Source organism: Caretta caretta, chromosome 4 (genome assembly GCF_965140235.1).
Source record: "Caretta caretta isolate rCarCar2 chromosome 4, rCarCar1.hap1, whole genome shotgun sequence".
Classification (NCBI taxonomy): domain Eukaryota; kingdom Metazoa; phylum Chordata; order Testudines; family Cheloniidae; genus Caretta; species Caretta caretta.
Genome location: NC_134209.1, coordinates 30324856 through 30341433, shown reverse-complemented (window position 1 = coordinate 30341433; position 16578 = coordinate 30324856). Strand labels below are relative to the sequence as shown.

The following is a 16578-nucleotide window of genomic DNA, read 5'->3' as shown; positions in this document are numbered from 1 at the left end:
GTATTTAGTCTGAAAACCTAAAAAAATCCCACTGCAAATTTTTTGCTTTCATGTTGAGACATTGAATCATCACATTACAATGCAATGTAATATCACCATCTACCCTGGAACTAAATAATTAAAGATTCCTTAATTATCTGGGGAGTTAAAGGCCTATCAGCCAGTCATTGATCTCCAGCAAAATAGTGGAACAGTCATACCAGACTCAGTTCTGATTCCCCAATTCAAGAAGGATGTTGATAAATTAAAGAGGTTTCAGAGAACAGCCACAAGAATGATTAAAGGATTAAAAAACTGTGCTTCACAGAGAGAGGCTCAAGAAGAGCATGCTCTATTTCACTTAAAGAAAAAGTTACAGGTGACTTAATCATAGTCTGTAAATACCTAAATGGGGAACAGAAGTTTGGTAATAGATGGCTCTTCTAGCAGTCTAGCAGAGAAAGTTATAACAAGATCCAATGGCTGAAAGTTGAAGCTAGACAAATTCAAACTCAAAATCATATTTAACAATGAGGGAATTAATCACTTGAACATTTACAAAGGGCTGTAGTGGATTCTCCATCATTGGAAATTTTAAAATCAAGATTGGATGTTTTTGTAAAAGATATGCTCTGGGGTAAACGGTGAATTCTGAAATAGTTCTATGCCCTGTATTATACAAGAGGGAAGACTAGATGATCACAGTGGTCCTTTCGGGCTTTATAATCTATTAATCTGAATCCCACGAGGTCATATTTCAGCAGACACATGAAAATAAAGACAATCTTATTTGTTAGACAGATTCCAGGCAGGTTTCAGCCCTGTCCTAATCATCTGTGTCTTGTTGAACAGGTTGAATGTAATTGATTTGGCAGTGAGGTAGTTAATTTTACAGACACAGCAGACAACTTTTCTCAGTGGAATGTGCACATCAACAACAGTTTTTCCAGCCACTGTCTCCAGTGGAGGAGCTCTTCCTGGTCTCTGAAAAATAAATAACCTACAGTGTTTTAAATAGTGACCATCAGGGTCAATCAAAGTACTGAAAGTCTGTAGAAAAATGAACCTCTTTATGGAGTTTTTGTTGCTTTTACTTATAATAATTTACTCCTACATAGAGGCTTTTGTGAAGCTTTTCATTCCTGTGAAAAGAAAGTCTGTCAGTGGAGAGCTTGTTCTCATTACCGGTGCTGGTCATGGAATTGGGAGACTTACAGCTTATGAATTTGCCAATCGACAAAGCAGATTGGTTCTATGGGACATCAATAAGGTAATGTAGTAAACTTCATCTCCAGTACCACCCCACCCTGAAATTATTGTCTTTTATCAGAAAGAGGAGGTTAGATTAAAATGTACACATATACTGTACATGTAACTCTTCTACCTGGTTGTGTTGGCAGCAATAAAGGATGGGTTCAGTATCTAGGGGCCCTTGTTAAAAATACTAAACAGAAGCAGCTCAAGCCCCCACCCAGCCCTGGCGTAGCAGGGCTGGAGCTCTCAGCCGGAGGGGACCCTGGATCTCTGAGCCGTTCTATGCGGTGGGGGCACCCAGAGCTCTGAGCTGCCATGGGTGGCAGGGGCACCCAGACCTCTCAGCCCCCATGGATAGCGATGGCACCTGGAGCTTTGAGACACCAGACCCAGAGTTCTCAACTGCTGGGGGTGGCAGGGACCCCGGAGCTCTGAGCCACCATGGGTGGTGGGGACCCCAGAGCAGTCAGCCACTGCAGGTGGTGGGGACCCAAGAGCTGTGAGCCACTGGGGCTGCAGCAGGGGCCCCAGAACAGTCAGCATGGCAGTGGCCGGTGCTGGACCTCCTCCCCTGTCCCACAGTGGGCCTTGGGATCTCTCCTCCCGACCCCCTGCAAGGCTCAGCCTTCAGTCATCCCCCCGTTAGTAAAAATCACAGACAGGTCACGGGCTTCTAGGAATTGTTGTTTATTGCCCACGACCTGTCCGTGACTTTTAATAAAAAGCACCGTGACAAAATCTTAACCTTAACCGTAAAGAAACATCTGCCACACAGTACATTGGGCAGCGTCCTTTGCCTCAGTTTCCCACCTTGCAGTGTGGAAGTCCCACAAATGAGTGTTCCTTTAACACACTTTAGTCCTTTCCCCCACTTGCATTTGTTGTCTGAGGTCCGTAACGTTCCCCAGAATCCAGGTTTGCATTTGGGCGGGTTTACCTCCCGCGCCAGAAAATGAATGAGCAGTGCCTTACTGCCATTGTTGGCCGCTCGCTGCTGCTTCTTCCACTGCTTGCTCTTGCTGCTGCTGCTGTATCTGCCACCGCTCGCTGCTTGCTATTGCTGTTGTCATCTCTGCCACTGCTGGCACCTTTGTAATGCCCTGTTCTGAGGCTCTGCCGGTTGAATACTAAAGGGAATTTTAACCCAAGAAAGCCAAAATTGATGCCGTTGGCAAAGCAGTTCTGTCTGCGGAACACCTGGGCAGAGTAGGTGAGACGCACTGCTCCTGAAGTCTTTACCCTCGGTTCATCGCTAGATGGCAGGGGAGAGTTCACTCAGACCCTGGCTTACATCCACATTCACACAAGTGCTCGACATCTGCATTTGCCTCGAATGGCAGTCAGAGCACTGCTGGTATGCTGGGTGTAAGTAGAATGACGGGTTTGTGCCCCTTCGGAAGATTTTATGCTGTGGTTCACATAAATATTCACTTAACTGGAATTGCAGTCAACATACCGGTCTGTTCTGTTTTCTTTTAATGGGACACCATGATCTCAAAATCTAGTCAATTTGGGGGAAGGAGGGAATTTAAGCATTTTCAGGTTCTACACCTGCGCCTGAGTCTCTCAGACAATGCTGATGGTTCAGCCACCATATTTCCTGTTTTTAAAATGTTTTCCATTGCTGTATGGCATCAATGGAGAGAAAAAGCTATTTAACAAAAAACAGGAAAATATGCCCCCAGGCTGCAAACTTTTACGCCTGATCTGTACTTAAAACGTAGGTCTACATAGCTACAATGCTTAGGGGTGTGAAAAATTAGAGGACCGACTGGTGCCCTAATAATATGATCCAGTCCGGACACCTCTGAGTATCTGTGATTTTCCCCTTTTTCATTTATAGCATGGCATTGAGGAAACAGCTGCAGAGTGCAGAAGGCTGGGGGCCGCAGCTCATGCTTTTGTGGTGGATTGCAGTAAAAGGGAAGAAATCTACAGTGCTGCAGAGAAGGTAAGACTGTAATGTGTATGTTTCAAAGATTACCCAAGCATGCTACAGCTTCAGTGAAGATTGGGGAAGAGAAGCTGGGGGTACCTGTGATGTTTTGGTGATCCCCCACACCAGTAAGGGGTTCCATCACTACCTTCCTTGTAACTTTGTGGGCCTTTGTGCTGTGGTTCCAATCCCTGACAACAGTAGCCAGCGCACAAGCATAAGATCTCACGCTGGCTTCTGCCAGCCTAATTACTCCTACAGGGTGAAACCAACAGCCCTTTCAGTCCCAAGTACCCCCAGATCCCTCCTCCCCAAGTTCTTCACTATCAGACACTCAAACTTTTCCCCTCTGGTTTGTCAGCCTCCGGAGGCATGAAGCCAGATACCAGCTTACTTTGGAAGACTCCACAATTTACACAACAGGGACCTGCTTGGGATGAAAATAAACAAAATGTTTACTGAACAGAAAAAACAGATTCAAAGATGAAATAGTAAGGGAGAGTGAATGTATACGAGTTACACAGAAACGAAACATACAGAGACAGCCTCAGGCTTTACACTCCCATAGTAGATAAAATCCCTTTCCTAATACAAGTTCCCAATTGCCTCTGAACAGTTTCCCAGCGTACCTCCTAATCTGGATATGTAGTCATAATGACCATCAAGATCAGAGCATCACCTCCTTACTCAATATGCTTGTATAGTACAATAATACAGTATGCATTCTACTGATCATTTGGGAGGTTTAAACCTTCTGTTCTCCCGTTGGGGTGTGTGACCCCTGATCATCACAGTACCACATTCACCTCATTCAGATAATTAGTAAAATCTCACTTTTCCCACCACCTTCTGCAGGAGGAGTTAACCAATAATTAAAAGGGAAAAAATGTCCATTCTAATGCCCTTCTTTGTGTTTCCTCCTAGACATCATGCCTTTTCTGAATCTGCCCCTTGTAAGCTCTTTGGAGTAGGGACCGTCATTTTTTTTTAATATCTAGTCCAGTACTAAGAACACCGTGGGCACTTAAACATAGAATTTTGTATTAAAAGTACTATAATTCTACAGATGAGTTAAACTAATGTGGGTAACTTTCAATATCTTTTGAATCTGGTTTTTTAGAGCTCTCTAAGTAGCTCCAATACTGGAGATTGATTCACACTGAAGCCCCAAATCTGCAATGAGCTCCTTAGGGGTGGACTTAGAATTTGCATAATTTCCTCTGATGAATCCTGATTCTTTTGGTGATTTTTCTCCTCTGCAAAAAGCAAAGTTCTACAATAGGCTGAAGTTCAAAAGTTAAAAACAACTAAACTAATTGGTATAACACTGTCAAGTCTACAATTTCTAGCTCTGCATGTAACTACGTATTTAAATTCTTCAATTTTTAAAAGGTGAAAAAAGACATCGGAGATGTTAACATCTTGGTGAATAATGCAGGAGTGATTACAACTGCTGATCTGCTTTCAACTCAGGACCAGCAGATACAAAAAATGTTCGAGGTCAACACTCTCGCTCATTACTGGGTAAATGTCACTAGACCAGGGGTGGCCAACCTCTGGCTCCGGAGCCACATGGGCAGCTCTTCAGAAGTTATGCGGCTCCTTGTATAGGCACTGACTCGGGGGCTGGAGCTACAGGCACCAACTTTCCAGTGTGCCGGGAGGTGCTCACTGCTCAATCCCTGGCTCTGCCACAGGCCTGCCCCCACTCTACCCCTTCCCGCCCCCTCCCCTGAGCCTGCCGTGCCCTCACTTCTCCCCCCCAGAGCCTCCTACGCGCCACGAAAAAGGTGATTGGGAGGCGCGGGGAGGGAGGGGGAGGTGCTGATCGGCGGGGCTGCCAGTAGGTGGGAGGCGTTGGGAGCGGGGGAGCTTATGAGGGGCTGCTGACATATTACTGTGGCTCTTTGGCAATGTACATTGGTAAATTCTTGCTCCTTCTCAGGCTCAGGTTGGCCACCCCTGCACTAGAGTGTCAGTGTGTTAAGTTTAATAAAATATATTTTAAAACTATTTAAAGACAATAAATACTTTTGTTTTAAAACGTACTAAACAGTGACCCATATAGAAAATACATTTCTGTCTTACTTGTTCTGTTGCTGTCTGTCACACACACTTTTTCTTTCTTTTAACTATTTTCAAGACTACAAAAGCATTTCTGCCAGCAATGATGAAGAACAATCATGGCCATATTGTCACTGTTGCCTCAGTAGCTGGTCACTTGGTAGCTTCTTTCATGGTGACTTACTGGTATGTGATTTCAAATTTCTATCTCCTTCGCCACTTTTAAAATGTTGTTTCCCACTGTCCTTACAACCAACACCAAAGATACTATTCCAGTTCTAAGAGACTCTTGTAGAAGTATGTGCTCATGTACAAAATGTGTACATATTACCATAACAGTGTGCCTGTACCAAAAGGTAAGGGGCTCCCTGATATCTCGCAGTGAATTTCAGCTGGCTTTTGACCAGCTCAGTGTACCCCAACTCCCTATTGTTATAATAATCTGTATATAAAGGTCTCATGTGATATGTCATTGGAAAACTAGCAATTCACTGATCATTAATATTCTTACATAATGTATGTGCAGTCAATCCACAAAGGATTATGCAGATGTGCTGAAATTACTAAAATGCATTTAAGCCGGCCACATCAAAGGGAGTTGATATACAGGTTTTCTCCAGCCAATGGGAAATTGAGGCACAGGGAGGTGAAATGACTTGCCCAAGGTCCCCTAGCAGGCCAGTGGCAGCTCTGCATCCCAGTCCAGTGCTCTAGCCACTAGGCAACACAGCCTCTTGAGGAGGAAAACTTGGTAAGACGACGTTACTAAGCCAGCTGATCCTACTTGACAGCTTACTGATGGATTGTATATACAGTAGAGCTACATGACAGATAATTTTCTGCCTATGTCAAAAGTAACTGGGATTGGGAACTGTTTTCCAGCCAGATCATTTGTAATTCTCTTTCAGTTCAAGCAAGTTTGCTGCAGTTGGATTTCATAAAGCCCTAACACAAGAACTTTCTGCATTGGGAAAGGATGGAATAAAAACATCATGCCTTTGTCCTGTTTTTATAAATACTGGCTTTGTCAAAAATCCAAGTATAAGGTAAGATTTGAAGAGCATTGAACAGTGGGAATCTCAAGTCCCTTCCCTTAGCAGTATCTTTTCTGACTATTACACTTTACTCATTTGCAGATCTGGTGCTCTGCTCAATTATGTAAAAATGAAGATAATCAATACATAGTATCTCAGCTCCATAATGTCAGTTAACCCATTTAGTAGTTATATTTGTATTATCTTGGTTCATCAGTATTTAAAGCATCCTAGTTTGAATTGTATTGACCCTTTTAATTCCATGATATTCAGCACTACTTTTAACATGTTCCTCTCATTTCAGATTAATGAAAGTTTTGGAGCCAGAGAAGGTTGTAAATAAACTGCTAGAGGGGATATTGACCAACCAGAAAATTATTTTTGTTCCATCATTTCTGAAGATATGTCTAATAATGGAAAAGTAAGTACAGGAAATAATAGAAAACAAACTCTAGTTATAACTATTTCTGAATGTGCAAACATCAAGGTTTTTTTTATCTTAAAGTTTTGTTTCAGAAAAACACTCATTTTATTGCAATGGAACCAAATCAGTAAAAGAAAGTATGTCAGGCTGGTAAGCCACTGGAATGATAAGTGATCAATAGAAAACGAAACAACCCCATCTTCATTGATAAGTATGTTGATGTCAGATAGTTGTTATTCTCCTGTGACAGCACATATCTGCACCAGAAAATGTTTTACAAAAAATATATAGTAAGATAGCAGTCTTCTGATATGCTAAGGCCTGTCTTAAAGAGGTGGGTGAGCAATTGTTCTCCATGTGCAACGAGGATAGGCAAAGAAATAGTCAATTTAATCTCCAGCAAGGGAGATTTAGGTTAGATATTATGGAAAGCTTTCAAACTATAAGGTTAGTCAAATACTAGAATAGGTTACAAAGGGAGGTTGTGAAATCCCCATCCTTGGAGCAGGTTAGACAAACATATGTCATGATTGGTCTAGGTGTACGTGGTCCTACCTCAGCATGGGGAGATGGAAAAATGACCACTTAAGACCTCCTCGAGCACTACATTGCTATTATTCACTGTTTTAAAATGTAACAATAGCACTGTCACAAAATAGCTTAAGTCAGGACATTGTCTCTCTCTGCGATGATACTAATAGCTCTTACACAAAAAAGGGTTAGCTGAGTCCCCGTCTCACTGGCTCAGAGGGGCCCCTTTTGCAGTGGAACCAATGTGGTTATAAGTGCACAGAGGGACGGATTTGTGGTTAGAGGTGTTCGGGGATATGCAGGGGAAGATGCGCTTTCTGCAGAGCATGGTGCCCCACTCGCATCAGTGAGCAGAGCGTGAGGCATGGGCATCTTGGGAGAAGGTCAGAAGTGGTGCCAAAGATCCTGCTGCGTCACAATCTTCCTGACCCACATTTCAACCTTCCAGGCCATCAGTCTCATAAAGGCTAAAGTAGCTTCTGCGAAATGGCTCCAAAACTGCTCCACAGCCTCGGAAGCAGGATTTCTCCCCTCTACATCCCCTTGCACATCTGCCCAACATCCAGCCTGGTTACAGGATTTGCCCCAGAGTGCAGATCCAGCACCAGGTACTGCATGTCAAATTGGCTAATTCAGAATAACATTTCCAATTAACCATTTTGCTGTTTGATGAAACACCGCTGACAGTAGAGCATAGGATCCTTAACAAACTGACGTCACACCCCACAGAAAAGGTCTTTGGCTACGTCTACTTTTAAAATGCCACAGTCGCACCGCTGCCATTGTAGCACTTACGTGTAGACACTTATTACAGTGAGGGGAGAGGTTCTCCCATTGGCATAGATAATCCACCTCCCCAAGCGGTGATATCTAAGTTGATGGAAGAATTCTTCTGTCAACTTAGTGCTGTCTACCCTCAAGTTTAGGTCAGCTTAACAGTGTGTCTCGGGTGCAGATTTTTCACACTCCTGAAAGACTTAGCTATGCTGATGTTATTTTTCAGTGTAGACCAGTCCTTAGTCTCAGGAGAATATGGTTTCTTTTGGCTAGATGTGTTCACAAACATTTGATCTGAGAAATCCTAACTTTTTGTTAGGGTGTGACACTACCCTGCTGCAGACTGTCTACGTGGACCCTGCTGAAGTGCATTAACGGTTCACTAATGTGCTGTGATTAGTACCGTTCCAAAAAGGACTAGAATGTTGGCTCATTTTTACTATTTTAGATTTATGAGCTAAAAGCCCTCATTATATTGAGTAATAAGAGAGCTAACATGGCTAAAATGTGCATGCAGCAGTGGGGACAGACAGAGTTACAAATTTTTGGCAACTGTACAGAAAAGGTTATTATTAGATAAGTTTCAAAGGTGGCTTATAAGATCAGTCACATAAGCTCAAAGCTTCTGAAGGCTAGAGATTCAGGGTTTAGGGTCCCACCAGAGCCACTAACAGCCACTGAGAGAGCCTAAATCAAGAATTTTTAAAAATGAAATTACTTACCTTATTTTCTTGGGGCCCAATAGTAACCAGACATGCAAAAATCCATGGGAGGAACGCTAGAGGGAGGAAACTTCACCGGACAATCTTCACGGAGCTGCCACCAAAACATAACAACAGGGTGTGAGGGTTTGCTCCCCTGTGGGAGAAAGAGTGCATCCAGTATACAAATCCTTGAGCAGAAGCACAAGAGCATCCCTGAGCCTCCAGCAACGGAGCCATGTCACCATGGAATGCTGCACAGGCCCTTGGAATCCCCATGAAGGGAGGCAGATTGTGGTGGAATGGGGCTGCACTCTAGGAATAACATATCTTTGGGCTACTTAATTCTTTTAAAGTCTCTCATCATTATTTCAATTTAATGTTTCAATCTCTCTTCCAGCATTCTTCCAGAGCGTGTCATGGCAGCAGTGTACAAACTGCAGAATACTCAATTTGATGCAGTTGTTGGATACAAAAACAGGGTCATAAGTGATTAGGTCATCGCCCTCCCCCTCAAACCGCACAGGCTGCAGCTGCAGATGGTTCATGTTTTGAGTTCAGATCAATTATTCAATGTTTTGATTCATTCAGAGAAAAAATGGAAGACCCATCACTTTCCAGCTGCCTTCCTACCACAGTGACACTTGATAAAGTCCCAGCAACACTGCTCTGAACATCAGTGAATTTCTGTAGGTGCCTGGCTGTCTGAGTTCCTGTTACAATGATTATTTTAATGCTTCTGGGATTTGCTAGTGTTGTGTAATTAACTGAATATGTTAGGGTGCCAAGAGCTTTAGGTAGAAATCTTTTTATCATTGTAAAGCTAAATAAATAAATAAAATAGACACATACACAAATCCATGTGTGCACGACACAGACTATGCGGGAGCAGTGGAAAATGCAGTCCTTCAGACTGAATGTTGCTTAATTTTGTTGGCACCCAGATATCATGGTGATCCTATCTATTCTGTAAAGGTTCTTATACCACACTCATTACCATAGTATCTGAGCACCTAAGTCATGCATTAAGTAACATGACTGCCACATGTTGTTTGTTCTTTCATCCTGTCCCCTGGGGGAGAAGCACATGTACTAGAGTGTCTTGTTTTGAGAGAGGGTTGTGGGTTTTTTTAGCTGGAGGAAGGGGGAATTTTTTTTAAACTATGGATGTGGCTATATGTTTATGTTAGAGAAGGCAAGGTTAAAGAAATGTGCCTTGGTCTTGGAGCAAACAGCGGTGAGGTATGCAGTGGCATACTTCCTGGGGGGAGTTCACTTCACAGGCTCAGACCAGACCAGCCGCAAAGAAAGTTCTGTCTCCTGGATGGACAAACTTTGCCCTTATTGTAGAGGGGTCCATTGTGCTGAGGAATGTAGTTGTTTACATATCCTGGGCTCAAGCCGTGAAGCACCTTGAAGATAAGAACTGAGACTTTGGACTTAGTTCAAAATTCTATGGGAGGTCAGTGTAGAGAGCAAAGGACAGGTTTGATGTGCTCACAGTAGCCTGTGTTGCTGAAGAGATGCAATGAAGTGTTTTGTATTAGTTGGAGTTTCCTAAGCACGAAAGGCTTCATGCCCAGGTTGGTATATCACATTGCTGTAGTCCAGTGGAGAAGTGACAAAGTTATGAATCACTGAGGCCATGCTGTACATGTACCTTGCCACTCCTTATCACTGTCTACTCCTCTTCCTCTCTGCTTCCATCCTCTCCCATCAAAAGAAGGAAGTATTGTCTCAGGAGTATTCCATGTTTCCTTGAGAACTGTATAGAGACTCAAAGGAGCTCCTGGGGAAGAGGATGCTACTGTGAGGCCAGAATTCCTCTCTGCATCAGATGGAGCAGCTGTGAGATCATTGCTGAGATCATGTTACATATCAGATTTCAGTAAGAATCAGTTGTGTGCATGCAAACTAGGAAGTCAGCTACAAACAGCCATTGAGTCCATGAATGATTTCAGCCACACACTCGTGTAGAGGGGAAAAATGAGAAATCTGGCACTGTACTGCCTCAGATCACACACATTTTGATGTTTCACTGTTAGCTTTTGTAACAGAGACTCTTATCTTTGTTTCTTATATAGAGCCGAACACTTGGCTAAAAAAAATAAATCATAATTCAGGTGTAACTCACACTGTCAAAGCATGACTCTTTGTCTCAGTCCAGTGGTTGGAGCAAAGAACTTTATGGACCTAATCCTTAAGCTTCAGAGGTTGAGGTTCATGGTTTTAGATTTAGATAGAAGTTAAGTCCAGACAGTTGATTTACTCAGGGGCTGACATACAAGCATGCGTCTGGGTTCTGTGGGACAAAACAATGGCTTCCCAGTTGAAACAGTTCCTCAGAAATCTAGACAGTACCAATGAACATGGGACAACAGGGCTGATATGAAGTAGCTCTGGCCTGTAGACGGAGTGGAATTCATGAAGAATCCATCCTGTAAAGTTTCTCACTAAAATGGGTATTGCTGTTTGTGTGTATGCTGGTAAGTATTAATGTTGTCTATTTCTTCAGTGCTTCTGAATGAGGCATTCTGTAGCTACTCACAAAGAACTACTATTAATTATAGTGCCACAGATATTCATAGTGCTAATGTATGTGACAAAGACAGGCTCTGAGTGTGGACTGTGGCCAAGGTGAGCTTAGCATAGGCTGAAAATGCAAAGGACAGTTTACTCATCTGTTAAGCAGTCACTCACCTTTAAAATGGATGTTTACCTACCTCCAAGGAGCATGGAGAAACGTAATTAAGTAATGTCTTAAAGGGCTTTGAGAACCCTGTGAGCAAAAGCGCTGTATTTTCCCCTCTCTGTTAGAAGGCTCCTTTGGAGTATGTCTACACTGTAGCTGGGAGCCAGCATCTCAGCACAGATAGACTCCTGTTAGCGGGGCTCAAGCCAGCACGCTAAAAATAGCAGTGTGGATGTTGCAGCTCAGACTCTCAAGCCTCGGGAATCAGACTAGACAAAGTGGTTTTATCATTCCTTCTAACCAAGGCAGTTCAGGGCCTACCTGCCCATAAGCCAAAGTCACCATTTTCTGATACCTTCCATCTACATTCCTCATCTTACTGTACTTCGGCTGCCTCATAAGTGACATCTGTCTTTGATTCCTGTGCATGAATTTGAAAGTGGCCAAACCGCCTCCTTCTGCGAAAGATACACACAAGTCAGACTGTCATCCTATCAGTTACCTGGAGTATATGCCATGGCAGATTTCCTTATACTGTCTCTTCCTCCTACATATGGGTTTCACATTTCCATTCTGATTCTCCACAGGGAATATTACTTCAAACACCTGCTAGAATGCATTGGCTTAGCTAAATAAGACCAAAGTCTCTCTATTCACTCATTCCAGCTTTGGTACCTGCCTTTCTTGAAAGAGAGCCATCAACTCTCCCATAGATCAGTCCCCACGCCACATCTCCATCATATCCATCCACTGGCTCCCTCTTCTCGATTATACCAAACATAAGCCACTTGTGTTCACTTCACAGCCCTTCACGACCTATCTCCACTGTACCCGCCATCCCTCATTTGCTAACAAAGTGTCAACTCCCACCTCTGATCAACCCATGATGCCAGTCTCCATCGCCCACTTGTTAAATTTTCAAACAGGCACCTCCATGCTTTCTCCTGTGCTTTCCCTCACACTTGGCAGAAACTCCCCATAAACATCCATAAAACTAATTCACTATCTTCCTGCAAAACTCTCATCTGTTGTTTAACCTACAAAAAACGTAATGGTTAGGCTGGTGGTACACTGAGACCACAATCAATCAAGCTGACCAATATTATCTCATTGCTTCCCTGTACTCCCCCATTGGTCTGTCTGTCTTAATCTGTTGTCTTATATTTAGATTGTAAGCTTTTTGGTGCACGGACTCTCTTTTCGTTCTGTGTTTACACAACTCCTAGAACAACGGAGTGCTCGTGCACTGGTAACACAAATAATAAACAAACAGTAACCAGGATCATTCAAAGGAGCCAGTTCCAAGCAAGACACATGGTAAACACCCTCTGGTCTGAGAACAAGATTTGTTTTTCAGTATGCTCATTTTAGAATCCTCAAGATGCACCAGAGTTTTGTGCACATAATGACCTTGTGATTACTGGCTTCAGGTAACAATTCTCTCTCTTATTCAAGCAAGCCACTCACAGTATTTTAGACTGCCAGTTGGAGGACAATATTGCAAGGAGTCTGTAGCTGAAACAATGAATCTCGTGCTTGAGATTCTCTTGCTTTTTGTCACCATAATCTACTCCTTCATGGAGGTTTCTGTGAAGCTTTTTATTCCGGTGAAAAGAAAATTTGTCAGCAGAGAAATTGTTCCAATTACTGGAACTGTGCATGGAATCAGGAGACTCAGCCTATGTATTTGCCAAGCATCAAAGCAGATTATTGTGTTCGTGTCCCATCCCACAGAACCAATAAGGCAACCTGCATATCTACCTTTACTACCCTTCTGCCCGCAGGCTGGAATCTTCTAAAGGAATCAGAATTAGAGCTGGATGATATTTTTAGGATGAACAGTTTAAATGGAAAAAAAAATGCAGTCTCAATAGACCCAAAACGATGTGTGAAGTTGCCAAATAGCACTACTTGGAACAGAGTCTTCCCATATTGCCTAGCTTAGTTCATGCAGTCTGCATGAAAAACTGGAGAGTCATAACCAACCTCTTCCTCTTCTCTCAGCTTCTCTCAAAAGGTGTAAGTAACTAGTTCTCTGCAGGATGAAGTGTGGAAGCAGAAATGCACCTTCTTCTTATGCTGCATATTTCATTAATGTACCTAACCCCAACCAAGTCTGATCCTCTTATTTCCTCTGTTTCCTCCTCTCTTTTATTATCAAAGCTAGTAAAAGTTGCATTTACGTAGTCATAAAATGGAACCTGCATTAGCTTGTGGCTAGAGCAACATACACTGAAATGAATGGGAGTCCATGACAGGGCCAGCTGGAGAGAAAATTTTTGATAGGAAGCCCATGTCAATTGCAAAAAAACCTTTGGGGTTTCAGGTTTATTTTTCAAAGGGTTTTGTGCAATCACAACACCATTCCCACAAAACAAACAAACAAACAAACCTTTCTAGTTACATTCCTTGCCCATGGCTTAAACATCACCATTTATAAACACAAAACAGCATAGGCAGCACAGCAGAGCTTTCTGTCCAGGCTTCTAGAGACCAGTAAATGGTGGAGACTTAAAAGGGCAGTAGCTAAGCTTGACAAGAGTCAGGGTGACCTGAATCACCATGGAGGGAACTTATGAATATGAGAGAATTTGGGGCGTTACCAGAGAGGTTGTTGGGTGTTAGACTGACCGCCTGGAGGTAAGAGATTGTTCAGGGTGGGTTAGGAAACAAGGGAGAGTTGTTTAGGCTGGGTAAGATTGCTGGGCTATCACATCCCTGCTCCCCATTAGCCTCTTTCAGCTCAGCTACTTATGTGCTTGTGCCCACACAATTCAACTCCATCCCAGTCCTGTCCCACCATACAACCCTTGTCCCCTCTGTTAGTTTCTGTTCTCATTCCATTCCCCACATTGGGCCCTCACTGCCCCAGCCACCCTTGTAGAACAAAACCAGGGTGTGGTTACAGAGATCAAAGGTCATTCCCCCCCTAGAAGCTGGGGCGCTCAGGCCAGCAGACAGATCAGGGAATGGCAGAATGCTGCGGACAGCAGGGCTCTGGCTACGGCATTATACCATGCGTAATTAAAAGTAGTGCAGTTGTTCAGGACAAGCACTCAGTGCCTGGACAGGAAAAACACAGCCATCTGCTCCGTTGTTGCATCCTCCTAGCTGCCTGCAAACTGGCTTGGGGAACAGAGAGCAATCTGAGCGGGGTAGAGCAGCTACCTTCAAGTTTGGCACCAGAGCAGCGCTGATGGTTGGGAGGACTTTCTGCAGAGGAAACCCTGCTCAATGACTGCTGGACACCGGAGACACAGGCAAGGCCTCAGGAGTGCATATGGGTTGCGGTAGGCTGCAGATATGAGTGTCATGCCCAATGCATGACACTTGCATGGCTAGAAGCTCCATAGTGGTTCAAAATTCAAAGGTTTGCATCTAAAGCATTCCTTGCTTTGTTGTGAACACTTTTTGTAGGAAACAGATGATGTCTGATTAGTTTAAGGTTTTGTTACAAGGTTGAAACCTCAGATAGGGTTCACCTAAAGATTTGCTAAGGGACAATTTATAGTTCAAGTGAGCCTGGACTAGCATCATTTTGCATTAAAAAACCACAGAAACCATCAGTGCCCCTTTCTCCTGGGTACCAAGCATTGTCCCAGCATATCCAAGGGTTGGTTCAATTAAGTTTACACTGCTGTAAGCAAGAAGAGAATCATGTCCCTCATCCTTTTCGTACATTGAACAGCTAAATATTGAACTATATGGTGCCATCAACATACTTTTCTGTTTAGAGTACAAGCAATTTTGTAACCTATAAGAGACCAATAGGAAAGCAGGATTTCAATTTCCATAATAGGTGTATAATGCTCCCTTGCTCTCCAGTGGGGAGGTAGGCCACTCTCCCTCATTGTACTGGGTGGTCGTCCTTGGGCTCAGGTCGCACTGGCCGGGATGAGCTGGAGGCAGTCTATGGTTCTGGGCCTGTCTAACAGAGGCAAACAAACAATAGTCTGGGCTCTTGTCTCCACCTTTGGGCAGGGCAGCGCCCTGCGTAGTCTCTAGCTCACAGCCCCTTAACTGGGGCTGACAGCAATTAATAGTCTGGGGCCCTAGCCCTTGGGGCAGGGCCGAGCTGATAGCAGCCTATGGCCTTAGCCTCCAGGCCAAGGCAGCCAGCAAACATGCAGTCTCGTGGGTCAGATACGGATGAGCCCCCACACAGTCTAGGGGCTCGAGAAGGGTTGAGCAAGGGTTAGAACGCCTAGTTCCAGCGTGGTCTGGACTTACTGCTCAACAATGGCCTTGTGGTCTCTTGCACGACTTCTCCTGGGTTCGTCAATATGCTATGCTGGACGAGTGTGGCCTGTCCTACCTGCGCCGTGAAGATTTTAGGGAATGCCTTCAACAGACTCTAGGCTTGCCTCAGTTGTGCCTCACTCTGGGGGTCCTCCAGCTGTGGTCCTTCCGAGTCGGTTGGGTCTGGGAGCTCGGGTCCGAGGCCTGGCTCCGGGTGGTATGGGGCAGTTAACAGTCCCTCACGCTCCCACCAGGCCTTTAACAAATTGACAAGGTAGACTGGTCGTTTTTTCTTCTGCTCAGGTTGGGGCCTTAGCCCTCGGGGCAGGGCCAAGCTGAGAGCAGGCTGTAGCCAAAGCCTCTGGGCCAAGGCAGCCAGCAAACACACAGAGTCTTTAGCTCTAGCCCTTGGGGCGGGTGTGACTTTCCCCTCTGGTGTTACCTGGATCAGTGATCTGCTCGGCCTCTCCAGTCCTTGACTCTGGGAGCCAGCCTTACCCTGCACTGCTGTGAGAACCCCCACTCCTGGGCTGTTGACACACAGCTAAGGTGACCAGATGTTGCAATTTTATAGGGACCATCCCGATTTTTGGGTCTTTTTCTTATATAGGCTCCTATTACCCCCCACGCCCTGTCCTGATTTTTCACATTTGCTGTCTGGTCACCCTATGCACAGCCTCTGGCATATAAGCTGCTCCCAGCTACTTGCAAGTGAAGGACACTAGCCAATATCTCTGGTCCCACAAACAGCCCTAAGAACCTCTGTCTTGCAGTGTCCAGTTATGCCCACTGGACGCTGCAAGCTTATATAAGTTCGTCAATTTAACAAAGAAATTGATATGTATCAGGCTTGATATCCCAAGGGGAGCCTCTCACACACTGCAAACCAAATGCACTGCTTCAGGTAGAATAAACAAACAGATTTATAAGCTTTAAAGACAGATTTT

General features: G+C 44.1%; 1 protein-coding gene across 3 annotated transcripts; it reads left to right on the top strand.

Moving 5' to 3' along the window:
- Nucleotides 1-666: 666 nt before the first annotated feature.
- LOC125635748 (estradiol 17-beta-dehydrogenase 11) lies at nt 667-9557 on the top strand. 3 transcript variants are annotated; one of them, XR_007356361.2, is made up of 8 exons: nt 667-1249; nt 3077-3184; nt 4562-4693; nt 5313-5419; nt 6142-6279; nt 6572-6688; nt 6773-6902; nt 9101-9182. XR_007356361.2 is itself a non-coding variant. In XM_048847808.2 (7 exons), exons 1-7 carry the CDS (start codon nt 1040-1042, stop codon nt 9195-9197), a joined length of 909 nt encoding a protein of 302 aa, XP_048703765.1. In that variant the 5' UTR covers nt 677-1039; the 3' UTR covers nt 9198-9557. The 3 variants fall into 3 exon arrangements, 2 of the variants coding, with proteins under 2 accessions (XP_048703766.1, XP_048703765.1); XM_048847808.2 differs by lacking the exon at nt 6773-6902 and having other exon boundaries at nt 677-1249; nt 9101-9557; XM_048847809.2 differs by lacking the exons at nt 4562-4693; nt 6773-6902 and having other exon boundaries at nt 669-1249; nt 9101-9557.
- The last annotated feature ends 7021 nt before the right edge of the window (nt 9558-16578 follow it).